Source organism: Equus przewalskii, chromosome 7 (genome assembly GCF_037783145.1).
Source record: "Equus przewalskii isolate Varuska chromosome 7, EquPr2, whole genome shotgun sequence".
NCBI classification, from domain to species: Eukaryota; Metazoa; Chordata; class Mammalia; order Perissodactyla; family Equidae; genus Equus; species Equus przewalskii.
The window spans coordinates 14,424,128-14,451,845 of NC_091837.1; the positions used below are offsets into that span (position 1 = coordinate 14,424,128).

At 51.7% G+C, this 27,718-nt stretch overlaps 2 protein-coding genes and 1 long non-coding RNA gene across 9 annotated transcripts in view; 2 read left to right on the top strand and 1 right to left on the bottom strand.

Moving 5' to 3' along the window:
• Positions 1 to 309: 309 nt before the first annotated feature.
• Positions 310 to 27,718, top strand: part of LOC139084720 (mitotic-spindle organizing protein 2B) — a 32,131-nt gene continuing 4,722 nt past the window's right edge. For 2 of the 7 annotated variants that reach the window (XM_070628736.1, XM_070628738.1), the window contains exons 1-4: positions 26,272 to 26,320; positions 26,445 to 26,560; positions 26,812 to 26,975; positions 27,171 to 27,319. In XM_070628736.1, coding sequence (XP_070484837.1) covers positions 26,812 to 26,975; positions 27,171 to 27,319 — 313 coding nt within the window. In that variant the 5' untranslated portion in view covers positions 26,272 to 26,320; positions 26,445 to 26,560. Of the gene's footprint in view, positions 447 to 26,231; positions 26,703 to 26,811; positions 26,976 to 27,170; positions 27,320 to 27,718 lie in introns of those variants that run through there. The other 5 variants (XM_070628739.1, XM_070628737.1, XM_070628735.1 and 2 more) reach the window with 4 other exon arrangements.
• LOC103542665 (cationic amino acid transporter 4-like) lies at positions 316 to 17,630 on the top strand. The gene is made up of 5 exons (XM_070628730.1): positions 316 to 446; positions 13,629 to 14,645; positions 15,112 to 15,752; positions 16,009 to 16,117; positions 16,218 to 17,630. The coding sequence occupies exons 2-5, from the start codon at positions 13,664 to 13,666 to the stop codon at positions 16,388 to 16,390; spliced, it is 1,905 nt and encodes a 634-aa protein (XP_070484831.1). The 5' UTR covers positions 316 to 446; positions 13,629 to 13,663; the 3' UTR covers positions 16,391 to 17,630.
• Positions 20,782 to 26,198, bottom strand: LOC103542664 (uncharacterized). Its single transcript, XR_011542371.1, has 2 exons — positions 26,059 to 26,198; positions 20,782 to 22,215 (listed from the first exon to the last, which is right to left on the bottom strand). It is a non-coding gene; the product is annotated as an uncharacterized lncRNA (long non-coding RNA).

The following is a 27,718-nucleotide window of genomic DNA, read 5'->3' on the forward strand; positions in this document are numbered from 1 at the left end:
TCCCTGCTGGGCTGCCTTGGTCGTTGTCCCTTAGGTAGCAGCACCCAGCGCAGTGCCTGGGATCCACTGGGCGCTCAATAAATGCCTGTGGGAGGAAGAGCAGTCAACACACTCTGTGTAATTGTTCTGCGCCGGTTCCCCACGAGAGGGCCTGCCTCGAGGGTCCGAATCAGGAAGTCGTAGTCCTTTCCGCGGATACAGCGCGTGAGCCCGTGTCTAAGGGGCACAGCTGCCCCCCTGCGCACGCGCAGTCAGAGTTAGTACCCATACCTAGCCTGCCTTGGTTTGGCGCCGCGCCTTTTAGGGTAACATCCCCCAACGGTTGCAGCGGATTTCCCGCTACGCCGGGGACGTGCCGCCTCGCGCACCTGATGATGACATTTCGACGCCCAGAACCCGAACGGCGGACTCCATCCTTGAGGCGAGCGACGCTGCGGACCCCACAGGTGAGTGGCGGGACCGCCCCGCGTCCTGGCGGCCTCTGGAACCTCCGCCGGCCCCGTCTCGGTCCCCCGCGCGCCCGGGCTGGAACGGCGGGGAGCCAGGCCGGCCGCGCCCTCCTGCCGCCTCCGCGCCCCGCGGCGGGGCTCGGTTACCGCGCGGCGAGCGGCCGGAGGGCGGGAGCTCCGAGGGAGAGCGGAGCCTCGGGTCAGCCGGCGGTGGGGGCCCGCCCGAGCCCTCCTCCCGTGTGGCTCGAGTTCTCCGAGCCTCAGTTTCCCCGTCTGTAGGAGGGGACCCCGAGGCTCCCCCACCGGGAGCTGGTGAGCCCGAGCGGGAGCGCGCTCGGCCCTCGGAGCGGCCAGGGGGAGGCCTGGCGCGGTCCTGGCCTGTACATGTTCGCATGTTTAAATGTGTGTGTAAATGTGATGGTTACAGTACAGGTCAGCCTCTGTGTAGGCCGGCGCTCAGAGGTGGGATCAGTAACAACGTTTTTTGAGGAGTCTAGGAGACACGCCCCAGAGACACTAGCAGGGCTGTGTCTTGCTGGAAACTCCGCGGTGATTTTAAGTAAGTCTTGGCAGCGCTGTGCAAAGGGGTCGTTTACGGTGAGCTTTCAGGTTAGTGTAGAAGAGAGAACAAATCGAAAAATCGGGCGCATATTCAATTTGCAGCTGTTGCTGGTATTCTGGCTCCAGTCAAAACAGAAAGCTAAGTGCTGGGCAGGACTCAGACACACCACTGGCCCCATTAACCTAAAAATAAAGAACGAAAATGAGAGGCAGAGGTGTTTATTTTGGGCTCAAAGAATTGCAATTCAGGAAGCACAGATTCAGGTAGAAACCCAAATAGTGTCCCGCTAGGGAGTAGAAGTCAGGGGCTTTTAAAGGCACAGGGGGAGGTTTGCATTACAAAGAATGTTAATTGGGGTTCGCAGCAGAAAGCTAATCTTGGCCAAAAATAATTGATTGCCAAGGCTAGCCAGAGGAAGGCAAATGTCTGACTCTGTGATGAGCTGCAGGTTTCTTCCAGTGTTACTCAGTTCAAAAGTTCATGTTCTGGGCCAGCTGGTGGTGTAGTGGTTAAGTTTGAGGGGCTGTTCCTTGACCCCAGGTTCACAGGTTCTGATGCCACCTGCAGACCTACACTAGTCATCAAGCCATGCTGTGGCAGCATCCCACATACAAAAAGTAGAGGAAGATTGGGACAGCGGTTAGCTCAGGGCCACTCTTCCTCGCCAAAAAAAAAACACAAAATATATGTATATATACATATATATTCATGTTCTCCATGAGGATGTGCATAAGACCCATTTCCTTAATGGCTTCCCAGCTCCATTTTAAAGCCCTTAGACATATATGACTCCATTTTATTTCACGTTTCACATTTTCCCGCTTTTGATTGAGGTTTTTCTCTGAAAGCATCACTGATCAACCATAGATTTGTTTAGTCCCATACTGCTGGGATGGACCTGTCCCAGAGAGTCATGTCCCACTTCAGGGGAAATTAGTATATTTTTCCTAATGGTTACTCCAAGGAGTCAGCATCATAAGGGTTAGGCCATATTTGAGCAACAAGGAGGCAGTCTGAAAATGACTCTTGGGAATTTCATCCGGTTACCTGAAGGTTCAGGTGCATAAGACTTATCCATCATTCAGTACATTGAGTGACAATAATCTTGGTGTTTGGTGAAGTTCTGGAGCAGATCTGAGTGTGTAGTAGCATAAGAAGCTTAAATACAAGTACACATAGCAAAATGCTAATAATACTCATAAACAATATTTGAAGTCCTGGTCTCATCCAAGCACCTCTGCCTGACGGAAGCCGGCTGAAAACATCAACAGGGATCCAGAGGGCGTCATTGAAAGACATTGGACTGCAGTCATCTTGTGCACCTTTTATAATTTTTCCGAGTTCTAACTCAACATCATCAGAAGAGTTGATGCAGGTACAGCAGGAAGTGTTGTCTGTGACACAGATGCCACCCTGTTCTGCGAGGAGATCATTGAGTGCCATTTGATTATCTAGTACAACCCATCCTTGGGAATCCAGGGATCGTTGTTGTTGAGCTAGGGTTCAAGTGGTAGAATATTCCAGTGTAGCGATGGTTAGGGATACATTTTTTATCAACAGATTGTAATGGACAACGTCAATCCAAAGGACAGAGCCTTTGGCAGTAGTAATCAATGGAGAGTGGGTGGGGTGTAAAAAGGGAGTCTCCAAGTCTCGCCTAGACCTATGAGATTGTGGTTGGGTTCCTTCTATAACAAGAGCTTGAAATGGAATACTGCGGTGTCCTAAAAGGCATTTTCCTGCCGTATGCCAGCTTATGAATCTAGACATTCATAAGCCCAGTGTTTCCCATAATAATCACACACAAAGATGTACCCAAAAGGGGCACATAGAATACAATGCCTTCTAGCTCTGTAGCAGTGTCAGTGGTCAGGAGCACTTCGTAAAGTCCTTTCCAGTGGGGCTCCAGGGCTGTCTTCCTCTGATGATGCTTCTAGCATATCCAGTCACCAGGCTCTAGACAGTGACCAACAGCATCCTTTAAATTGGAATCTGGGAAAGAGCCTTTAACCTGTTGGTGATGGGAATGAGCATAAGACCATAGAGACTCACAGTAGCTGGTCATACGCACATAGGGCAATGGGGGAGCAGCAGAAGGCTGTGTGCCAGCAGATGCTGATCTGCTGGTGACTGTCTCATGGAGTTAACTCATATTTTCCAAAGAGGACACAGCCAACAGTCAGCAAGACCCAAGGCAATGCCTTATGCTAGGGGAGTCCGGTCCATGGTATATAACAAACCTCAAAGACAATTAACAGGACTAGAATCTAATATGTATAAGGGTGCACACATAATTTTTCTCTCTACAATTATCCTCAATTTTTTTTTTGCCAAAGATAATCACAGCAAAACTAATTTGTTGTTATTAAAAACCTGGCCTGATTTTTTATACAAGTGAAAATAAGAATGCTTACTGAGACTCTCTGAATTCTGGAGGGATCAGGTAGGGAGAAAAAATTCAGTGTTTCATCTTTGTTCACAAAGGTTTGTCTTACCAAATTGTTGACAGATTAAGAGAAAACGTTTCTTTAAATCTGGAAAAATAAAACATTAGAGCATCTTTCTCAGCTCATGTAGTCCTGTGTAATTTAATATTTCTTTGCTTGAATCCCTTTTTCCATTAGTTTTCTTGATTTGCCTCGTGATTGAGGGTGATAGGGTCAGTGATAATCCCAAGAAGTTTGCAGAATTTTTGTTAAGGTTCCTATGATTGCCCACTGAAGTGGGTGCCTTTGTCACTGGAGGTTGTGGAATGTACATCCCAAGGGGAAAGCACATGTTCTAGCAGTTTCTTTACCATCATGAGGGCATCAGCTTTGTGGCGAAGGAGAGGCTGTAACCCATCCAGAAAACACATACAATAACAAGAACATATTGATGAGTCATAGGAAGTGGCAGTTGAATGAAGTGCAGCTGCAGGTGCTCAAAGGAGCTGGAGGGAGGAGTTGTGAGGCCTCTGGGAGAGAAGTAGTTTTTTCCTATGGGGGGTGAGGCAATGTGAAAACTGAAAAATGGGATTTGCCGGACAGCCGGGAAGAGCCCAGCAGCTGTCTTGGGTTTTCCATAGCCCTGACCGTTGAATTTACAGCCATTGTTTACCCACCTTCATTTCCCTGATTCAGGAGCAGACTGTCCCCATATTGTAAAGATGTCAGGATGGCAAAAGTCTGGCAGTGAGGGACTATTCTTTGCAGAGGCAGAATGGACTTCATCCACATGTGAAAAGCATTTGTAGATTCTTTGTAGATTCTGTGGTTGCTGCCTTTGCATGAAAGTCAGCTAAGGAGCTTTCCTGATGTTTAGTGTGAGCCTCAATTCTGATGACAGACAGCATTTTATCCCAGGACATGTTAGACTCCCAGGAATTTCATGGAATTTCTGGAACTCATAACATATACTTGTAGAGACATAACATAAAGAAGGCTTAATTGTTTGTTTGACAATGTTTCCCATGTAATTTAACATATCGGATAAGCCTAATTAGTTTAATATCTTTCTTTTTAAAAGGAGAGAAAACCAATCTTTTGACATGTTTCAAGGATCCTTTGAAAAATCCCAATGTTAGCTAGAGGTCAAAAAGACTTCATTTAGAATCTGATTTGAGGAAGTTTGTCAAAAATATCAAAGAAGGTCTTAAGATACTTGCCTAAATAGGATCACACATCACTATGAAACTTAATATTTAGTTATCTTATTAACCAAGATGGCAGAAAAGATTTCAAAGACAAATATAGAAGGTTACATAGCTGCAAAAGCTTAGCTCTCTAGAGTAGGAAAGACTCAGCATTTAACATAAAGCACAGGAAATTGTTTTGATAAAACACAAAATCCCTGCCTTTTAGGCAGAGTACTCAAAGGGAAAGAAAAACTTTTCATCATCTCTTAATCAGGAGTAGATTAAAAACCCAAGAAACCTTGTCCTTATAACAAGCACAGAGAGAAAACCAAATTCTAATTTTGCACCAGCTTATTTTTGATATTAAAACTCATTTACTTAATTCAACTCATTCCAATCTTATCCAGCTCGACCTCACACAAGACTCTTTCCTCAGGGTTCCTCTTCCACAAACTTTCTTTTTTACATTCAGAATTTGCCCTTTCTTTCCCATAACAGTGTTAGTTTAGGACAAATTTACTTTCTTAACAAAAATATCTCCATTTCTTATACCTTCTTTTACTGAAAACATACATTTTCTCATAGCATAAGTTTTTTAGACCCAAACATCTTTTAGTTTTTCTGTAAGAAGAAGCCAAAAGTAGATAAACTCCTGTTCAGTAGTTAACATTTTCATGTTTTATCTTTTCTGAAAATCTGTTGTATCTTTTCCAGATATTCAATGAATTTCCCATCATTTACTTTCCTTTAGCAAAACTCTAAGGTTTCAAGTTCAAGATTTGGGGAAGCTATTTTAAAGTACACATACCATAAAACATAATTATTGTACTTAAAACTCCTTATTTCATTAACATCTATGTAATTCATTTATTCTTAACAATCATAGTTAGATTATTCATGAAAACTTTATGAGACATTAAGGCAGTTAGCTATCAATTTAAGTTAATTTTTCTTGCTAACAAAGCTTGTAACAGTGATAATGAGCTTATCTGATTAATAACCTAGATAGAATAAAAGTTGTATGTTTCCATTATATCCAGTGCTGGTAACGCTGAAGACATGCCTGTTTTCATTAAACCAACAAACTTAAACAAGCTTTTATTGACCAAAGATTATTTTATATCATGTTAACTTGAAAAGCATTTGGGTTAGTTTCCATTATATTTAGAAATAATTTATATAAGCTGTGACTTGAAGTTCATTAAATAGAACTCTTTTTAGAAGTTAATTTTGTTAATACCATCTGGAGGTAGAACCCTTCCACACATATATAATGTACATACATGTATATAGACCGACACAGAGATCTTAAAGCTTTCATTTAAAAAATTTTAGCTGTGCAGGCTGGCCCAGTGGCATAGTGGTTAATTGTGCACACTCTGCTTTGGCGACCCAGGGTTTGCGGGTTCAGTTCCTGGGCGTGGACCTACCCACTGCTTATCTAGCTATCCTGTGGCAGGCATCCCACATATAAAGTAGAGGAAGATGGGCACAGATGTTAGCTCAGGGCCAATCTTCCTCAGCAAAAGGGGGAGTATTGGTGCGGAAGTTAGCTCAGGGCTAATCTGCCTCAAAAAAAAAATTTTTAGCTGTGAATCAGGTACAATACAAAACAGTAGTTTATAATAATTACATATAATAAAAACGTACATACATAAAAACATAATTACAAATAATTATGTCTCTAGAAGATGGAACAATTTAAGATTACCTGTTTAAAAGTTGTGTTGTTGTTGTTAATATTTGTGGAGAAGACTTTTAAGATGAGGTTTTTTTCTTTTGTCTTGCTCTGTGTCTTGAGAGCTTGGCTTTGTGACCTCTGGTCTCTGTCATCTGGAGCATGCGTGTCCCAGTGTACATCTTGGTGGCCAGTTGAGTAGACCACGGTTCTGAGATGTACTCTCTTTGTCTGGCTTTATCAGCTCTCAGGGGAGTTGGTCAGGAGGGGTCCCAGACCACTGGGGGCCTTTGTCATCTCAACTTTCATTGCTTGTTAGTGCACCACCACCTGTGCAGCAGAAGCCTTTGCTTTCTTGGGCTATTTTTGGAAGTGAACTTTCTGGATCTTGTGAGGGCTGCTTCTTTTTTTAATTTTATTTACTTATTTTTTTTTCTTTTTCTCCCCAAAGTCCCCTGGTACATAGTTGGGTATTTTTAGTTGTGGGTTCTTCTAGCTGTGGCATGTGGGATGCCACCCCAGCATGGCTTGATGAGCAGTGCCATGTCCGTGCCCAGGATTTGTCCTGGCAAAACCCTGGGCCGCCAAAACAGAACGTGCGAACTTAACCCCTTGGCCACAGGGCCGGCCCCTAGGGCTGCTTCTTTTTCACTCTCTTTTGAGGACACCTCTTGTGTCCATAGTTAAACCATAAATGCTTCTTGGTTTGAGTTGCTGTTAAGATCCTGCTCATCAGTGGTCAGAGGATGGATCCATAAGTTGGAAAAACTTCTAAATTGGAAATAATTTTAGAGAGCTCTCATAATGACTAATCTTAAGAATTTAATCAAAATTGGAGTCTCAGCTTCTTCTTGTGTCTTTACAGATGCTAATGAAAGCTCCACGCCCCCAGAGTAAATTGGTCTAGAGTTGAATTGTGCACTTAAGGAAAGGGGCCTTTTTAAACACCTTGTGCAGACTTTTTAAAGGTGTGATACATTGCCCTAAAGTTTTAGAACATAAAAATCTTTTGATAAACATCTTAAATTAAAAATCTCTCCGATATAAAGAAGCAATTGGAAAAATGTAGCTGAAAGGGTAGGTCAAACTCTTTTATCATTCAGACTGTAAACCAGCTCTTTGGGGAACTGGAAACAACCATCTTTGTCTTGCACATCCCTGCAGGGCCAGAGATATGGCTCTGGAAGGCGGTTCAAAGTTCACTTGTCCTTTTTCCAATCCCCAAATCCTCCCTTGTTCCTCTCCAAATGCTCCCAGATATTGGGAGGTTAGAAACTGGTAAGGCAAATATGCCCCAGAAACTGTATCATGGGGAAAATGTGAGCAGTTTCTCTTTGTCTCTGTGATGTAGTTGGACAAGTAGATCAATCTATAATGTCATTTAAGTTACAGCCCAATTTCTGAAGAATTAAAAGCAACTGTCGTAAAAAAAAAAATCCTTGCAAGACTGGAAATGCAGCTCTAGAGGCAGTTCAGATTCCACTCATGTCCCTTATCTCAAAGGGCTGACAAATTTTCTGGGAAATATCTAGTCCATCACCAATTCCTAAAAGTGAAGGGGAAAAAAACAGAAAAAGGAAAGATAAATAGCCATAAGAGCACTCTCACCAAAAATTTAGCATCTTGAGTGTCTTCTCTACAAATATTAGTAAAAAGCTTAAAACGAAATTTGGATTCATATCTAGGGAGAGTTGGATTACTGTATCTGATTCATGTCAGTAATTTTTAAACAAATGCTGTGGAGTCTCTGTGTGTGTATGTCTATATGTTTATATGTGTATGTGATGTCGCACCTCCTGATGGTATAGTTTCTAAGGAGCTCTATTCAATTGGCTTCAAGTAAGCACTTATATAAATTATTTCTAAATGTAATAGAAACTAACCCAAATGTCTTTCAAGTTAACATGATAAAAAATAATTTTTGGTAAATGAAAGCTTATTTAAGAATTTTGATTTGCTTAAAATGGACATGTCCTGACAGTTATCAGCATTGGATATGATGCACACATGCAGTCTTTTTTTTTTTTTTTTTTTGAGGAAGATTAGCCCTGAGCTAACTACTTCCAATCCTCTTTTTGCTGAGGAAGACTGGCCCTGAGCTAACATCCAAGCCCATCTTCCTCGACTTTATATGTGGGACGCCTACCACAGCATGGCTTTTGCCAAGCAGTGCCATGTCCACACCCGGGATCTGAACTGGCAAACCCTGGGCCACTGAGAAGCAGAATGTGCGCACTTAACTGCTGTGCCACTGGGCTGGCCCCAAGAATGGAAATATTTTTGTTTGTTTTGTTAAGAAAGATAAATTTGCCCTGAAGTACTAGAAGGGAAGAAAGAAAGCATGGGACAAATTCTGAATGTAACAAAGAAAATTATAGAAAGTTTGTGGAAGAGGAACCCTGAGGAAAGAATTTTGCGTGGTAACACCTGGGGAAGAAAGCCTATTAAAAAAAAAAAAGTTCTATCAGGCTCTGAATATCAGCTTTTAATTTAGCCAATTTTTGACCCTTGAGCTACCAAAAAAAAACAACCCCCCAGAAATCCTTATAAATATCTTGTTAGTTTTCAGCCACAACAAACAGTAAATATTTCTGGCAATATTAATAACCTCACTGATTCTAATTTTAGTTTCCCCTAGGCTGTTTAAGAGAATAACATAGAAGTTTACAGGAAAACCCTCAGAGACTCATCAACTCCGGAAGGGGCCCCCCCGGGGGCCCTCCTGCAAGAGTAGATAAGAGGGTGTCAGTAGAGCCACTAACTTGGTGGACTTCTGTTTACAGTTGTGTAGTCTTTTCTTTTAGGTCCCTCTTAGAGCTTTAATTTTTCATTGGCTTTTTGCAATAAAACTTTCAATGAAGCTATTTTAGAATTTTGAACCCTTGCTTTTAAGTGCACCTTTGAAATGATCTTATGTCATTAGAATGTTTCCTCTGCTGCCATTGTGATTTTAAATCATCCTTAGTAATTTTGGTTCCATTGAGAGAGAAAGGTACAAGAGAAGGGACCATAGTTCTTAAACATAAGACCAGCTGGAATTTTTGAGGGAGAAACTTTCAGGAAACTTTAGAAAATGAAAGTCTCGAGTAAAAGAAAAGCACACAGACAGGAATTGTTACCACACAAAATTGGGGTTCTCTGCCCCATGCGCATAAGCAAGCCAATTAATTATGGCATCAGCCTTTGGAAAAGAGATCAGCTTTATTCTGTGAGATTGATCTGCAGGGAGACTGGGGGCTTGTGCCCTCAGATCTTGTTACTGCACGATCTGCTGATCTGCTCACAGCAAGACAAAAGCCAGTTGTCAAGAGGTGGGGCCAGCCCCATGGCGGAGTGGTTAAATTCACGTACTCCACTTCAGCAGCCCAGGGTTTCACTGGTTTGGATCCTGGGCACGGACCTAGCACTGCTCATCAGGCCATGCTGAGGCAGCATCCCACATAGCACAACCAGAAGGACCTACAACTAGAATATACAACTATGCACTGGGGGGATTTGGGGAGAAGAAGAAGAAGAAGAAAAAAAGAAGAAGATTGGCATAGATGTTAGCTCAGGGCCAATCTTTAAAAAAAAAAAAAAAAAAAACACCAGGGCATCCTGGCTTAAAAAAAAAAGAGACAAGATGGTGGCAGAGAAAGGGCATTTTACTACAGCTTGTTAACAGGGCAGAAGATGGCCGACTGATGCCCAAAAGAACCATCTTCAAGGGGGCACAGTCTTGAAGCAGTTATATAGGCCAGTGGGTTACAGGGGAGGGGTTAGGAATGTTGACCTTCTGGTGTTACCGACTGGGAGTAGCCACACAAGATAGACTCTCTGTCTGGGGTCATCACTAAGGGACTCCAAAGAACAAAGTTATTGTCTTATTGCAGCTGGGAGGCACCTGCACAAGCAGGGGTCATAAAATCTACAGAGCAGGAAGATCTCCTGGGGGGTGCATATCCAGCTGGGTTAGTTAGTCAGAGGTCATTCAAAGTTACACTATGGTTTCTTCTCTACAATATGGCTTCCCTTATGTCAACCTTGGGATGAGCCAGTATCACTCTGTCTCCCCACTACAGGATTTGGGGTGAAATTTAAGAGGTTAGGGAGAATAAGCTGGCATGTGGAAACGCTGGTGGGACAGGCTTTGATTGGTGAGCTTCAAGCATTTATGGTAAGGTTTTAAACATTTATGACAGGGTTCTAAACATTTTTGCTGGGGTTCTAAACATTTTTGATGAAGTGGGGAAGGAATTTTATTTTATTTTATTTTTTATTTTTTTTTTTTAAAGATTTTATTTTTTTTCCTTTTTCTCCCCAAAGCTCCCCCGGTACATAGTTGTGTATTCTACGTTGTGGGTTCTTCTAGCTGTGGCATGTGGGACGCTGCCTCAGCGTGGTCTGATGAGCAGTGCCATGTCCGCGCCCAGGATTCGAACCGACGAAACACTGGGCCGCCTGCAGCGGAGCGCGCGAACTTAACCGCTCGGCCACGGGGCCAGCCCCGTGGGGAAGGAATTTTAACAGCAGATCTTCAGGAATGAGGGACCCCTTGCTTCCGATAAGTCTGACTTTCAACTTCTGGTCGTGCCCCTATCCTTGGGTTCTGTGGGAAGGAGGATCTTTGGTTCTGAGGTCGTTGCAGGTCACCATTTCTTCTTTTGTACATGCCCTGGCTATGTGACTTTGCAGATTTTCTGAAAGGCAATTCTTTATCACTCTGTTGCTAAGAGATGGGCTCAGTTGAGCTGGTCCTGGAGGGCCCACAGTTACAGAATGACAACAGAGAAATCCCTCAATTTAGTGAGGGTGCTCACCTCTCAAAGAAGAAACTCTGCTGAGGAGTGCCATCCTGTGGCAGTGGCCTCCACACCAGACTGAGACAGTCATCTCCTAGAAGGTCACCCCCAATCCCAAAAAAAGCACTGACTTCAACCAAATGGAGGGAGGTCAGAACCTGAGAGGACCTCCAATTGGAAGGGTCGGTGATCCATGGAAACGGTGAGCCCCACGTGGCTCATGTGTCTACCGTACCCAGTTCCAGGGGAGGCCTGTCCACGAAGGTGAGATCACTTCAACTTCCACTTTATTGACACCATGTATGTTAACATAAAAATAGAGCCAAAATGAGGGGCAGAGAGGCGCTTATTTGGGGATCAGAGAATTGCAATTCGGGGACCACAGACTCAGGTAGAAACCCAAATAGTGTCCCTGTAGGGAGTAAAAGTCAGGGACTTTTAAAGGCACAGAAGGGAGGTTTGCATTACTAAAAATGTTGATTAGGGTTGGGAGCAGATAGCTAATCTTGGCTAAAAAATAAGTGACTGCTAAGGCTGGCTGGAGGGAAGCAAACCTCCGTCACTGTGACGAGCTGCAGGAGTCTTGCAGCATCACCCACTTCAGAGGTTCAGATTCTGTTCCATGAGGACGTGCATAAGACCTGTCTCCTTCCTGGCTTCCCAGCTCCATTTTAGAGCCCTTAGACATAAGAGACTCTGTCTTCTTGCACATTTCATATCCTCAATCAGGTAAAGCACAAGGGGCCAGCCTGGGAGAAACACTGGTCCCCGACTTCTTACTCTGCTCCTCTGTTCACCAGGCTTCATCTCCCTCAGGTGCTCAGCCCTTTGGCCCCTGGAATTCTTTCTTGGAAACGGTTTGGTGCTTTATCTTTTATTTTCACAACAACTTTATTCACACACCATAATACTCACCAACTGAAAATGTGCACTTCAGTGGGTTATAGTGCATCCACAGAATTGTGCAGCCATCACCGTTATCTAATTTCAGAACGTTGTGATCACCCCAAAAGGAAGCTCTGTCCCCGTTAGCAGTCACTTCCCATTCCCCCTCCCCCATCCCCTGGCCACCACTGATATCTCTGTCTCTATGGATTTGCCTCCTGTGGACATTTCATATCAATGAAATCAGACAATATGTTGTCTTTTGTAACTGGCTCCTTTCACTTAACACAGTGTTCTCAAGATTCATCAGGGTCCGGCCCCATGTCCGAGTGGTTAAGTTCGCACACTCTGCTTCGGTGGCCTGGGGTTTCACTGATTCGGATCCTGGACGCAGACATGGCACCACTCATCAGGTCATGCTGAGGCGGCATCCCACATAGCACAACCAGAGGCGCTCACAGCTAGGATATACAGCTATGTACTGGGGGGCTTTGGGGAGAATAAAAAAAAAAAAAGATTGGCAACAGTTGTTACCTCAGGTTCCACTCTTTAAAAAAAAAAGAGATTCATTAATGTCGTATCACTGCTTTATTCATTCTTATGGATGAGTAATATTCCGTTGTATGGACAGTTCACATTTTATTTATCCATTGTGAGTAAATGGACATTTGGATGGTTTCTACTTTGGAGCTACTATGAGTAATGCTGCTATGAAAATCCATGCACAAATTTTTGTGTGAACACATATTTTCACGTCTTGGGTACACACCTAGAGACAGAATGGCTGGATCATACAGTAACTTTATGTTTGGCATTTTAAGGAACTGCCCAATGTTTTTCCGAAACAGCTGCGCTATCTTACCTTCCCACCAGCAGTGTATGAGGGTTCTAATCACTCCACATCATCTTCAACACTTGTTCTTCTCTGACTTTTGGCTGTAGCCACCCTAGGGGGTGCATCGCACTGTGGTTTTGATGTCCATTTCCCTAATGACTAATGATGTCAAGAATTTTCCCATGTGCTTCTTGGACATTTGTATATCTTCTTTGGAGAAATGTCTGTTCAGGGATAGGAGCACGGAGGAAGTGGCTCAGGCAGTGGTGCAGCAGCAGCAGCATGTCAGGGTACACGCGCAGGGCGTAGGACCCAGGGTGCCCCCCCACTCCCAGCGGGGTGCACTGATACAGCTGCCCAGCGGGACAGGGCATGGGGGGATGAATGCTGCTGTCTGAGGCCAGGTGGCCATCTGGGCTATGCCCAGGGCCACAGAGGAGCTCCTGTTCTGGGTCCTAGAGCCCTGGCACAGCTTCTGGGAAGCCTCAGGTTTCCACCCTGCTCTGGGATCCCAGACCACTGGAGCAGTTACTAGCTGGGTTCTCTGGGGCTGCCCCCTACCCACCCTCAGGGCCTATCCCAAACACCCCAATCGGGCTCCACTAGGCTCCCTCCCTTGCCTGGGTGGCAGGCCAAGGGGATCTCCATGCTTCCCACTGACCTCCTGCCCACCCTGTTGGCAGACCCAGAACCCTGCTTCCTCCCAGCCCTCCAGCCAGCCAGTAGTTCCAGGCTTGGATCCCCCGGGCAGGGTCAGAGCAAGGACTGAAGGCTGGTCAAGACCCTTATGAGCATCCTGTCATTCCGCTCTGGCCCTCGTAGGTACCGGCAGCTGGTGCTCCTCTCAGCCGGCCACCATGGCCCGGGGGCTGCCCAGCACCGCCAGCCTGGCGCGCTTCTGGCAGAAGCTGAACCGGCTGAAGACACTGAAGGAGTCCACCACGGAGACATCGCTGCAGCGCCACCTGACCACACTGGACCTGACCCTGCTGGGTGTGGGTGGCATGGTGGGCTCGGGCCTCTATGTACTCACAGGCACCGTAGCCAAGGAGATGGCCGGCCCTGCATTGCTCATGTCCTTCTGTGTGGCCACTCTGGCCTCCCTGCTAGCAGCTCTATGCCACACGGAGTTTGGGGCACGTGTGCCCCGCGCAGGCTCTGCCTACCTGTTTACTTACGTGTCCATGGGTGAGCTGTGGGCCTTCCTCATTGGCTGGAATGTGCTTCTTGAGTACCTCGTTGGTGGCACCGTCATGGCCCGCGCCTGGAGTGGCTACCTGGATGCCATCTTCAGCCACCGCATCCGCAGCTTCACCGTGGCCCATGTGGGCATCTGGCAAGTGCCCTTCCTGGCCCAGTACCCGGACTTCTTGGCTTCTGGTATCACACTTTTGGCCTCTGCATTGATCTCCTGTAGATGCCGCATCTATTCCTGGCTCAACCATATCTTCCTTGCTGTCAGCCTGCTCGTCATCCTCTTCATCATCATCCTGGGGTTTGTCCTGGCCCGCCCGCACAACTGGAGCACTGAGGAGGGCGGCTTTGCGCCCTTCGGTTTCTCTGGTGTCATGGCCGGTGCCGCCACCTGCTTCTATGCTTTCGTGGGCTTTGATATCATTGCAGTCTCCTGCGAGGAGGCCCAGAACCCAAAGCGGGCCGTGCCTATGGCCATCACCATCTCACTTGGCCTGGTGGCTGGTGGCTATATCCTTGTCTCCATTGTCCTCACCCTCATTGTGCCATGGCACAGCCTGGACCCTGACTCAGCACTCGCTGATGCCTTCTACCAGCGGGGCTACAACTGGGCAGGCTTGATTGTGGCAGCTGGCTCCGTCTGCGGTAAGGGGTCCTTCCGGGCAAGGAGGGAGGGGACAGGGTGGTGGGACCCTGCCCTAAGCCTCCCCGGGAACACACCTCCTTCTGGGCCTGCGTTCTCAGTTGCATCCTGGGTCCAGGAAGGTGATAATGATTAGACTCTCCACCCAGCATTGTTGGGAGAGACCTAATCACTGCCCCTCCCAATTGTACACAGAATGTCAGTTCTGGCATGTGCTGCCAGGTCCTTGCCTGGTGGAGGGACTCAGCCCTCATCAGATTCTCCAGTGGGTCTGTCACCTAAACTGGGCTGTCGCATTCCTGGGTGGCGAGGGGGAACAGTTCAGCACCCCACATATACTCAGGCTCACTCTGAGAGCCCAGATAGACTCATGCCCCTGTTCCCAAGGGACCACCCATGCCCTGGTCCCCAGCAGTGGCCCAAGGGGCCTGTCCACCATGCTGACCAGTCTCCCACCCTCTGCCACAGCCATGAACACTCTCCTCCTCAACGACCTCTTTTACCTGCCACGCATGGTCCATGCCATGGCCGCCGATGGGCTCTTCTTCCAGGTGTTTACCTACATGCACCCCCAGACGCAGGTGCCCATGGTGAGCATCCTGGTGTTCGGGGTCCTCATGGCTTTCCTGGCGCTGCTGCTGCACCTCCAGGCACTGGTCCATTTCTTGTCCCTGGGAACACTGCTGGACTATACCTTCGTGGCCACCAGCATTATAGTGCTACGCTTCCAAAAGACCCCTCCATCTAGTTCCCTGGGCCCAGTCAGCCCTGGCCCTGTGGCTGAGGGGTATGAGGACTCCTCAGGACACAGACGGCTGGAGGACACTGAGCAGCCCTCAGCCCCTGAGCCCGGGCAGCTGCGACCAGCCCTGAGGCCCTTCCTTGGCTTCATGAGTGGATGCAGACCTGGAGTCGCCGTGGCCTGGGCACTCTGTGTCCTGGTGGTCTCAGCCATCATTCTGGACTGCGGGCTGATCTTTGGGGACTCGGCCCTGCACCTCCCACCCTGGGGCCACACCCTGCTGCTCCTGCTCAGCTCTGTCCTGTTTCTGCTCAGTCTCCTCGTCCTGGGGGCCCACCAGCAACAGCACCGGGAGGACACCTTTCAGGTACTTCCTCCAGCCAGCACCCCTCACTCTCAGCCCAGCCACCTCCCTTCGCCCCTTCCTCTTCTGCTGTGGCAGGATGCACCAGGGTCAAGGGGCGGGGGAAGCCAGTACCCCATCCCCCTCTTTCTGCATGGCAAGCGGGCCCTTGATTCCAGAATCCCCAGAGGCGGAGAAAGGCTCCATGGACTCCCGAGAAATCAGGCCCCAGGCCAGCAGCCCCTCCCTGCAGCCCAGCAGCCCTGCCCTTGCCCCTCAGGTTCCCATGGTGCCCCTGACTCCAGCCCTGAGCATCCTCCTCAACGTCTTCCTCATGCTGCAGCTGAGCTACCTGACCTGGCTGCGCTTGTCTGTCTGGCTATTGATCGGTGAGTGGGGGTCAGGCTGGGACCCTGGGTTGGCTGCAGGAGGAAGCAAGCAGGGAAGCTGGGCTGGGACCTGCCCTTCAGGCTTGTGCCACCCTTGCAGGACTCGTGGTGTATTTTGGCTATGGCATCAGGCACAGCAAGGAGAACCAGCAGGAGCTGCCAGGGTTGACTGCCACACAAGACAGCCTGGAGGAGACGGTGCAGGCCCTACAGCCCCTCAACCAGGCCCCAGCCCAGGAGCCCAGTCAAATGGAGCAGGCTACCAGTCTATGAGGACCGCTGGGGGCCTGCCTGCCCTCCCCTACCTCCTCAGGAGGCTGGAGGGGATGGCAGCCCCTTCTATCTGGGTCAGCTTGGGTTTGCAGGCCTGCCCATGCCACGGGGTCCTCAGGACCACAGGAGCTTAGCACAGGTGCCGAACTTCAAATCATTTGAATGGGCTGTGGCCCGAACTTCCCTGCCTGAGACAGACCTGGGCTGAGCCTCTCTGACTGTGGCCATCACCTCTTTCCACCCTTCTCCCCTGCCTCCCCACCCACCCCAACCTGGCCCCTACCTGCCTAGAGACCAGGACGTCAAAGAGGATCCTCCGCACCTGAGGCCTCCCCGAGTGAGTGGCTGTCCTGGGGGCAGGAGAGTCTACTGGCCTGCTCTGCCCACTCCTGGGCTGGCCCGGCCCTCACAGGCCTCATCTAACTCATCCATTGACTCCATCCACCCCCAGTTTGAGACTTGGGTCTCAGCCCTGTGTCACTGCTGAGGACACAGGGGACAAGCAAGCTGGGACCTGCCTCTCAGAAGCTCCCTGCCTGCTGAGGGGATGGGGACAGAAGGGTCCCTAAACAGATGCTGTCAGTGGGGTGGGGGCAGTGGGGGCAGGCCTGGGCTGTGGGGTCCAGAGAGGGGACTCACTCCTCTGGGAACCAGGGGCTTCCTGCCAGGAGACTGTCAGGCTGGTTTTCCAGGCGTCAGGAAGGAGTTCGAGGCAGAGACGTAGGATGGGGAGAGCACAGAGGGGAGGGGGCAGGGCGTGGGCAGGTCCTGCCCCACATGGTTGTGAAGAGCTGGGGAGGTCGGCTAAGCCAGGCCAGGCCAGCCCCAGCGAGCAGTGTCAAGGGGCATCCCCTCCAGGTCTGGTGGCTGTGTGCATGTCTGCTTAGGAGACTCAAAGGTATGATGATACATGCAAGGCAAGATCCTTGAGTGCATCCTGGATCGGAAAATAAAAATAGGACTATTATTGGCACAGCTGGGGAAATTTAAATGTTAGATTTGTCTGCCAGTGATAAATTTCCTGAATGTGACAAGAGGACAGCGGTCACCAGGGGAAGGTCCTCATTCTTAGGACAGCATTGAGAGGGGTGAGTGTCTGGATATCTGCCACTTGCTTTCCAGCAGTTTCCTTTGAAATCTAAATATACCCAGCTCCCTCTAGAGGACAGAGAAAGCAAATGGGACAAAATGGTAAAAATAAATAAATAAAAACAAACCTGGCGAAGCCAGATGAAGGCTATATGTGTTTTCACAGTACTAATCTTTGGAGTTTTCTATAGATTCTTGTAATTTTTCAGAAAAAACTTTAAGGGAAAAGTAAAAAATAAAGCCCCCTGTGGGGTGGAGGCAGATGCTGGAGGAGGGTGGAGTGGAGGAGGGGCTGGGGGTGAGGGGTCACAGCTGCAGGAGGGGTGTGGGGACAGGTGGGGTGGAGGCCAAAGGGCTCAGCAGGGAGGCTGGACGGAGCCTGTGCTGGGGGACCTGGAGCTGAGAGCACCCCTCCTGCCCTGGGGCCCCGTCACACACACAGCAGACCGTCCAGAGGGATGGGCCAGGTGTGGTCTGTCCTGGCCACCACAGGAGGACAGGTCGGGGAGGACTTGGCTGAGGAGCAGCAGGTGGGCACTGGGGCCGCACCTGAAGTTGTAGCTCCTCTCCTGCAGCTGGAAGGAGTCATGGGGCCAGCAGTCAGAGCCCCTGGCGTCCAGGTCACAATCCCAGCATGGTGGATGCCCACAGCACCACCTTGCACACAGCGCGTCACTATTCCACCAGCCCAGGGAGCTCTCTCCCCGAGCCCTGCCAGATCCCTGCCCCCAACAGACCCACCACAATGCCAGGTCCTCAAAGATTCCTCCAGCCATGGTTGTGAGGTCCCCAAAGGGGAATTACAAGGCAGGAGGGGCTGAAGCGTGGGTCACAGGGCCCTTGCTTGAAATAGGTGGCATCCCAGGGCTCCAAGGCATTGGACCTGAGATAGGTGAGGTCAGGGGTCAGGCCCGGCAAGGGACAAGGAGGATCTGAGGCCAGCCAGGACCTGCCATGTTTACTTGGAGAGGTTGAACTTGCTGAAGGTGACAGTGTTTTTGAGGAACAGCGTGAAGTTGTCAGCCTGGACCAGCGGGGCCTTCCTGCAGGGGGGGGGCAGGTAAGAGGCAGGCTCTGCTGGCCCTGGACCCTGCCCTGCGTGTCAGGGACACTTACACCGGCACAGTGTTGCTCTCCACGGGGCACCAGCCTTGGATCTCACAGGTCCTATGGGTCCCATTGAACACCAGACACTGGCCTGTGTTTATGCCTTGAAAACACAGGGGAAACTCCGGGCCCTTCAATCTCCACAGGGTCTGGGAAGGGAGTGGCAGGGGGCTGTTGGCAGAAAGAGATGCAGAGGCACCACCAGGCCTGCACATTGGAGCCACCCGAGGTCCCAGCACGGCCCCCTGAACCCCCATCCCAGTGGAGGTGCCGGAAGACAGGGCCCTCAGTTATGTGGCTGTGCATCCCAGTCTCCCCTTCAGGACAGTCCTCGTCAGCCCAGCAGCCCCCCCAAAAAAAGAGGAATTGGCAACAGATGTTAGCTGAGATACCAATCTTTAAAAAAATATAAATAAGTAAATAAATAAATAAATAATTTTTCCAGAGAGGAGATACAGCTGACTAAAGAAATGTAAACTTTAATGATCCAGGTGAGGTTGGTGATGAATTTATAATTAAGGCTTTCTGTTGAAAGCTAGGGATGAGTTTCCTGACTGCTTAGGTTAGTGTCTTGGTTAGATCATCAGATGGAACCGGCCTTCAGACCCCTTAGCTCCCCAGCCCCCATTTTGTAAATGAAGAAATTGGAGATTTCCCAGGTCACAGAGCTGACTGATCACACGGGGGCTGAGGGAGTGGAATGCCATGTCAGGCCTCCTGGGAAACACATCCTGTGACATACAGGGTGTCTGGATTTAAGTGAGGCAAAACGAGTAATACGGATTTGAAAATGGTGTGGTTGGCTGGATTCCAAAGCACTTCCCAGAGTGTTGATGAATTTTTCCTCTGGAGGAGTGAGTTCCTCGTCACTGCAGAGGTTCTTTCTGGAACTCAATGCTTCTTTCTGGGATGCTGTGGAGGGATTGCTGCATTATGTCGATCTTTGATGCCCTGACGACTCTGAGATTTGGTGCTTGTATAGAAGACAACAGGACTTCAAGTTCTTGGGGTTGGGCATTAGAATTTAGGGTGGCGGGACACCTCGAATTTCATTTGAGTTTCTCTCTGTATTATAAGGATGATGTGTCTGCAGCTGAACAAGTGGTTAGTGTCCGTACACTAAGGTTCCCAGCAGGAAAGAGGTGGTACTTTCAGAAATAGGTACTTTGTGGAGCATCTTTAGAAAGGAACTATTCATAAAGGAATGGGCAGAATTTCAGGAAAACACCAAAGGGCAGTCAGTATCCCAGCATGTGTGATGTCTGGGAGCCATCACCTAGGCTTGAAGCGGTGAGGGGAGGGAGTGGTCACTGGAAGTTGACAGGGTAACTTCATGAGGAGCACTGACTGCTGAGAGTTGTGGCCTTGGTAAGGGGACTCCAGCAACCCATGGCAGTTGGTCAGGGAGGGAGCACCCTGCCCACACTTTCTTCTGACCTCCCACTCTCTTGCTGCTGCCTGACACTGGCCAAAGCAAGTGGAAGCCAGAGGGCAGGGCAGCCCTTTGATGCAGTCCACATGGGTCAGCCCCCGGGAGCCCAGAGCTGGATGGAGAGCAACAGAGGATAGACCTAGTGGGAGACACACACAGTGACCACAGTGCTTGGGCCATGGTGACCCGTGTCCTAGTCCACTTTTCCTTCCCCGACTCCATCACCCTTTACCTTATTCCTTGGTCAGGACACAGTCAAAAACTGCTATATGCTTCAGGGAATTACATGACTAGCCATAATGTGGAGTTTACGATTGCCATTACATCACCTCCAAGTTTTAAAATAACCTAATTTTTGTATAGTAGCAAACCCTGCCCCTTTGCAGAGAGTTCCCTGGCAGCTCAGCTCTTGGTCATAACTTAGGCGACCACAGTCATCATTTATTCGGTGGCATCTTTTGAACTTCCTTCCTGAGTCATCACACCGTAGACCTGTGGTGAGAGTTGTTTTTTTAACAGAATAGAAAATTTTTTGAAGGCTTTTTGTTCCCTTTTCTGGGTGGTAGAATTAGTGTGGGAAATGTAGGTTGGACTGGGAAACGTGGGCATTGTCAGGGCATTTGGGTAATTCATGTGGATATTTGGGGAATTATTGTCAACTGATTGCCGTCACTGAATCTTCCTTCATTCCATAAGGGTAGAAACTACACCCAATTTCAATGTCCTGTGCAGTGTTGGACTTAAAGAAAAACTATCATGAATCTTTTTGTGATGAAAATAGCAACATCTTTATTTCTCTCTTTGGAAGCCAAGAAATTCTGGCCTGAGTTTGCCTCAGACCACAGTTTGTCCCCACCTTCCAGTGGATACGGGATGGACACCTTGCCCTCGCTCTCCAGCTTTGTCGAGTCCTGGGTCACTGAACCCTGTGGATTCTTCCCCTCAGGACTGTGCTGCCTGAGCCTTTTCATGCCTCCTCTGCCAGCTCAGACCCACCCAGCCTAGACTATGTAGTGTCTTGCCCTTACAACGTTTGCTGACCCTGGCTCCAGTTGACCCTGTGTGCTGCTGCCAAAACCTCTGGTCACATTGTCCCTTGGATCTGAAACTTGGAATGCCTCCCCTTTGGTCCCAGCCCTAGAACATCACCCACTTCCTCCTACTCAGTACACACATAGACCACCTCCTGGTACAGTGGGAGCAGCAGTCCTAGGACCTCTGACAGTGTATCTGTCACCTACTCTGCACAGGCTGGCTCGTTAGGAGGGAAAGCAGGGGTACGATCTTCCCTCGTGATACAACCACAGCTGTGTACTCTGCATCTGTTGGGGTGGAAGAGCCTTCAGCCACAGAAATTAATCCCCATATTGTTGAAGCCTGTGGAGAAAATAACATATGAAGAATCTAGGGCAGTGTCCCTTTTGGAAGGAAGACGGTGCTCTCACCTGCGCACTGATCACACCTTACAGTTGCTGGGAGACAGCCCTTCAGGCAGCTTAGGACCCAGCCAGGACAGCTGACTCAGGCTCCTCTTTCCCTGTTTTCCTTGTCTGGAAACCAAAACCCTGCTCTCCTGGCACCTTGCCTGGCACCAAGAAGGGCTCAGACTGCAGGGTGAACGGGTCTTCTCCTGGGTCACCAGAGGGGACCTGTGCATCGTCTGTTTCCATGATTCAGCCACCATTTCTGGGATTCACAGAAGCTTCACAGAGTGCTCTCTTCCCCTTCTCTGGCAGGTGGGCATCAATTACCAGCCTCCCACCGTCATCCCTGGGGGAGAGCTGGCTATGGTGCAGTGGGCTGTTTGCATGCTGAGCAGAGATGACCACACAGGGGACCAAATGTGCCTGGGAACAGGCTCGCCCACTGGGTCACAGTTCCTCCCCATTGGGCCTGCCCCAGATAGGGCTCTTCTCTGTTCCTGCCTAGCAGGGTCTGCCCTGCAGGCTCTGACCAGGGTGTGTGTGCCCCGCTTGACCCCTAACCTCCATCCTGGTTCTTGGTCAAATAGCCTGCAACGGATAATTGTTAGTTCTCGGAGAAAAGACTCAAGGAAGTTTCTTAGGGGCCTGTTAGGTCATCTGTTTCAGCATTTGTCAACTTCTTGAGCAAGCGGAGGAAAATCTTCAATGGCTTCAACCAAGTCTTGGCAGCACTGTGCAAAGGGCTTATTTATAGACTCATTTTTCAGGCTAGCCTAGAAGAGAGAACAAATAGAAAAAATCAGGAGCATATTCACTTTGTAGCTTTTGCTGATATTGTGGCTTGAGTCTGTAGGGGAGGAGGACATTTCCTCTCCCCAGATGGGGGTTCGTCTGGCTGGAGAACGAATTAAATTCACATGAGACGGAATAGCAAGAGAAAATTAAACAAAGCTTTATGAGGAACCATGGCCCGGGGCCTTTCTTCCCGAAGGAAGAAAGGGCACCGAAAAAGTGGGGTACACACAGTGGTTATATACCCCCAAACAGGGTGTTTCACATGTGATTGAAATGTCCCTCCCACGATAGTCACAAGATTGCCCTGTCGGCACAGCGCTTGATGGACACAGCAGGTAGTGGTCTGCTGTCTCAGAGGGCGTAGCCGGAGGCAAGTCGATTGTCTGGAGCTGGGCGGTCACAGGTGAGCTCAGCAATCAGTTCCTAGCCTAAAGAAAGATGCTTAATCTTTAAGAAATGCCAATGTTGGGAGGGGGAGGGAAGTCAGTTACAGGAGGTTACCAGACTAGCACAATAAAATGCAGATTTTAAGTCATTGCCTTTGGTATTGATTAAGAGTTTTTAGAGAGAAGGTCATCTCCTTTCTTCTTCCTGGTACAGAGAGGGAGGCACATTTTACAGATAGAGATTTACCTTACAAATGTAAATATGTCCTAACCAAGGGCAAGTTCCATTCTCAGAGCCTCCTTCCCTGTCCCAGTTTATCAAAAGCAATCAGCCTCAAATAATCCTGATGCCAAAGAGACATATCTTGGGGTGGCCAATTCCACGTCCCCACAAGTCAAAACAGAAATCCAAGTGCTAAGCAGGAGTCAGACACAAACCACTGGCCTGACTCTGCAATACCTCATACATCAGGTCTTGTGTGTGCCGTTGGCCTAAAGGATGCTACTAGAAGAGAGGCAAGTCCTATGCTGTCTAGACCAGTAAGTCCCAGGCCTGCTTCCCAGCATCCTCCCTCAGGAATCCCCAGTTACCTGAGAGAAGTGCACATTAGCAGAACAAAATTGACTTCTACCCAATCCATAAGCAGGGGTCGGCTCCAAGGTCAACCCGACAGCCTGAAGGGGATCCCTATCATGTAGGGCACCCCTCAGAGACCACAGAGTACTCACCGTGTGTACACCCGAATTGGAGATTTCCCATGTGACTGACCACCCATGATGTACCCCACTGTGATTACCAGTGAGAATGCCCAAAAAACCAAGGGTGTCTTCTCTTGTCATTTAAGCCCTCTTAACCAAGATGTCCTTTATTCAGTAGATAATGAACCTACTGAATTCATCACCTTAAGAAATAAGGAAGGCTAAAAACTACAGATGGCTTCAGCCAAGTGCTGACATTAATCAGGAAGGCGATGGAAAGAAAACATTCAGGACAAGAACTAAGGAAACTACCGAGGTCATGGGGTGCAGGAAAAGCACGTATGTATCCTGACTACACGAAGAAAAAGAAGCCTCTGTGCAAATGGATAAAGATCAGGAGGAAATGCCAGAATTTTAACCAGAGGGCTTTGCCAAAGGACATCTCAGGCCTTGTCCACCTCCAAACAGGGGTAGAGTCACGGGGTCCAGTCAGAGGTGGAGACCTGGGCTGTTCAGGCCATGGCTCAGGTCTGTTGGCTAGACAGTGCACTGAGGAAGAACGTCCTTCTAAATCAACGTTTACAGCAAGTGTCTTCTGGGGACTGAAATTAGGAACTTTCATCACTGATATCTGCCTCACACTAGCTTCTCAGGATCGCCTTTAACACTTAAGTACAGTTCTGGTGGCCCCCAGCATAGCAGTGTCCCTCCACCTTTCACTGACGACAGTTACGATTATTAGAACGCCTCACTTTTGTGTGAGGACTTACAAGACCTGAAAGTTGGGATGTGCGTCCCTTTTCCTTGCTCCTCCCCATACCCCAGGAAGCAGGAAAACGGCAGCTGAATCCGCTCATCCTACAGAAGAGAAAACCAGGGCTCAGCGCTCTAGGAAACGCGAGGCCCTGCACCAACAGGAGGCAGAGTCCGGCCCAAGGATTCTAACCCGAGTCCACAGGCCCCCAAAAACCACCACTGGAGAGTTCTTCGAGTCCGCGGCCAGACTCCCCAGTCCCAGCTGCGGCACTGTCCTCGCCGGACCCTCCCGCAGGACGCTGGGCTGCCGCGGGCGAGGGGCCACAGCGGCTCCCGCGGAGAGGACGAGGCCGTCTCAGGACAGCGGAGGAGGGACCCCGCCTCCTCCCAGCGCCCGGAGAGCCCGCTGCGCGCCACCCCGCTGCCGGCCAGCCCCGTCTCCCGGCACCGCCTCGGCCTCGGCGCCAGCCCGCGGCGGGGAGTCCTCGGGGCCCGGGGACGCCCGTCCAGCCCCGCCGGGAGCCAGGCCTGGGTGCAGGGCTCTCCGCAGCCGTCCCCTTAACCGGCGGCGGCAGGCAGCATTCCGAGGACAGCCTCAGGGCCCGCCGCCGGGGGTCGGTCAGACGCCCCTCGAGGCACCGCCGACGGGTCCTGCCGACGCCAGGAGAGTGTCCAGTCGGCGGACCGCACGGCACAGAGCATCCGGGCCGACGCGGCAAGGAAAGGGGACCTCCGTCCCACAGCCCCGAGGAACTGCTGCCACTGCGCGAGCTGGGAAGCAGATTCTTCCCGAGGCCTCACGAGAACACTCGATCTCGGCCTTGGGGGACCCGGAGCAGAGAACCCAGCCAAGCCCGCACGGCTGACCTCGTGACTGTGCTGCCAGCTTGCCGAGCAAGAACAGAAAATCCCGCCTCCCAACAACTCGGGGCCGCACAGACGAGGAGGAGGCGGCGGGGGGAACGGGCAGAGCCGAGGGTCAAGCCCACAGGCCTCTCACGACCCCTCACGGGGCGGGCGGGCACCCCCCTCGGTCTCACCCCTGCTGGGGACGCAGGCAGCGGAGGGGCCCCCGCAGGAGCCGTCAGAACGTCGGGCCGGCTCTGCAGACTCGGCCCTGCGCCCCGGGCGGACGGGAAAGACCCGGAGCGGAGGAGGCACGCGGTCCCGCTGCCTCCGGGAGGCGCTGAGGGCCGGCCGGGGGGACCGGAGGGGACGGACCGGGAGCGCGGGCCGGTGGCGGCGGCGAGGCCGAGGGGAGACGCGCACCTCCGCCCCTCGGCCGGGCGGACGCCTCCCGGGCCTCTCAGCTGTCCATGCCGCCCGCTGCCCACGCCAGCTCTGAGGACGACTGAGTCCCCGCCGAGAGCTCCCGGGAGCACGGGCCGCACTCGGGGACGGTCGAGCGGCGCGAGCTCCTGTCCCGCGGGCCCAGAGCGGAGCGCCCGCGCTTACAGGAGCCGGGGAGCGGCCGGAGGAGGCGGCCGGAGGCCAGCCCCGGGACCCCGAGGCGGCGGCGCCCGCCCCGTCCTGCGCGGAACCCCGCCCGCCAGGCTGCTCCCGCCCTGCCACCCCGTCCGCCGGCGCGAGCGGCCCCGCCTGGGCGGGCTCTTCTGAGAGCCGCAGCCCCGGCACCGCCGACAGCGCCAGGCCTCCCCCCGGCCGCTGCGTCCTGTAAGGGAGCCTCCGGGTCCCCTCCTACAGACGGGGAAACTGAGGCTCGGAGAACTCGAGCCACACGGGAGGAGGGCTCGGGCGGGCCCCCACCGCCGGCCGACCCGAGGCTCCGCTCTCCCTCGGAGCTCCCGCCCTCCGGCCGCTCGCCGCGCTGTAACCGAGCCCCGCCGCGGGGCGCGGAGGCGGCAGGAGGGCGCGGCCGGCCTGGCTCCCCGCCGTTCCAGCCCGGGAGCGCGGGGGACCGAGACGGCGCCGGCGGAGGTTCCAGAGGCCGCCAGAACGCGGGGCGGTCCTGCCACTCACCTGTGGGGTCCGCAGCGTCGCTCGCCTCAGGTTCCGAGGCCGCCGTTCGGCTTCTGGGCGCCGAAACGTCGGCATCAAGGTGCGCGAGGCGTCACGCCCCCTGGCCTGGCGGGAAACGCGCCGCTGCCTCCGTGGGCCGCTCCCTCAAAAGGCGCATGCGCACAACCAACGGTGGCCGGATGTATGGATGCCGCCTCTGACTACGCGTGCGCAGTGGGGGCAGCTGTACCGCTTGGACACGGGCTCACACGCTGTGTCAGAGGCAAGGACGGCGAGTTCGCGGAATGAGACGCCATTGATTCGGGCCCTCGAGGCACGCCCCCTCGTGGGGAACCGGCGCACACCAATTACGCAGAGTGTGTTGACTGCCCTTCTTCCTCCGACAGGCATTTATTGAGCGCCCAGTGGATGCCAGGCACTGCGCTGCGTGCTGCTACCTAAGGGACAACGGCCGAGGCAGCCCAGCAGGGAAGCCGTGATCGAAAAGGAGCGGGTCTCAGCGGTCGGCCACTTTTTCCTTGGGATACCTAACAGACGGTCCAGCGCGTATACGTCTGCGGACCGAGGGACGGAGGGGAGACGGAGCCGGCCTGCCCTCCGGCTGCGGGCTGCGGGGAAAGAAACGGTCGGAGGGGCCGCTAGAGGTCGCTGTGGGCGCGCCCGTGGGGCTGGGCTAGGTGACTGGGCTAGCGGGGAGGACAGGGGGCGGGGACAGGGGCTTGGCCGTGAGCGCGCTTTACCGCGGCCGCGCAGATGGCTGCTCCGGGCGCCGGACCGGGGCCGGGGGCGTCACCGGGGCTGGAGGCGGCCCTGCAGAAGCTCGCGCTGCGGCGGAAGAAGGTGCTGAGCGCCGAGGAGATGGAGCTGTACGAGCTGGCCCAGGCGGCGGGCGGCGCCATGGACCCCGATGTGTTCAAGTGAGCGGGCGCGGGCGGGGCTGCGCGCTCGGCGACCCCCGACCCTCCTGCTCTCCTTCCCACCGCCCTTGTCGGACCCCCTTGAGGCCTAGGGTACAGTCGGGGTCTTGAGGGAGGCGGTCACGCCTGCCCGCCCTGGCCGAGCAGCCTGGCCCGGGCGAGGAGGCTCCTTGCGCAGCGCGTCTGTCTCTCCAGGATCCTGCTTGACCTGCTGAAGCTGAACGTGGCGCCCCTCGCCGTCTTCCAGATGCTCAAGTCCATGTGTGCCGGGCAGAGGCTGCCGAGCGAGTCCCAGGCCCCCGCGGCCGTGTCACTGCCCACATCGAGTGCGCCTGAGACGAGAGGTCAGAGTTGGGCCCGGTGCTCCCTGCCCCTGCGGCCCGGGCAGCGAGGTGGCGGGGGCGTGGGCGGGGCCGGGGACAGGGGGAGGCAGCGCCCAGCCCTGCGCCGGCTTGGGCCTCCGTGGCCAGGCCTTTCTGCTGGTCTTCTCCCGGGACCCGCTGGGCCAGCCAAGGGCTTGGCCCTGGGGCTTCAGTCTCCGTCTTCGGCTTGGCTGCCGCCGTAGAGAAAGCACGTGCAGATCGGGTGGCCGCAGAGCGGGTGCCCCAGGGAGGCCCAGTGGGCTAGGCCTCATCTGGGGCTTTTGCTGCCCCAGCCTCTTCTCACCTCTGGGCTCCTGCCTTCATCCCACAAACACGGGAACGAGACTGCTTTCGTTCCTGTTCTCATGTTTGTACAGACTC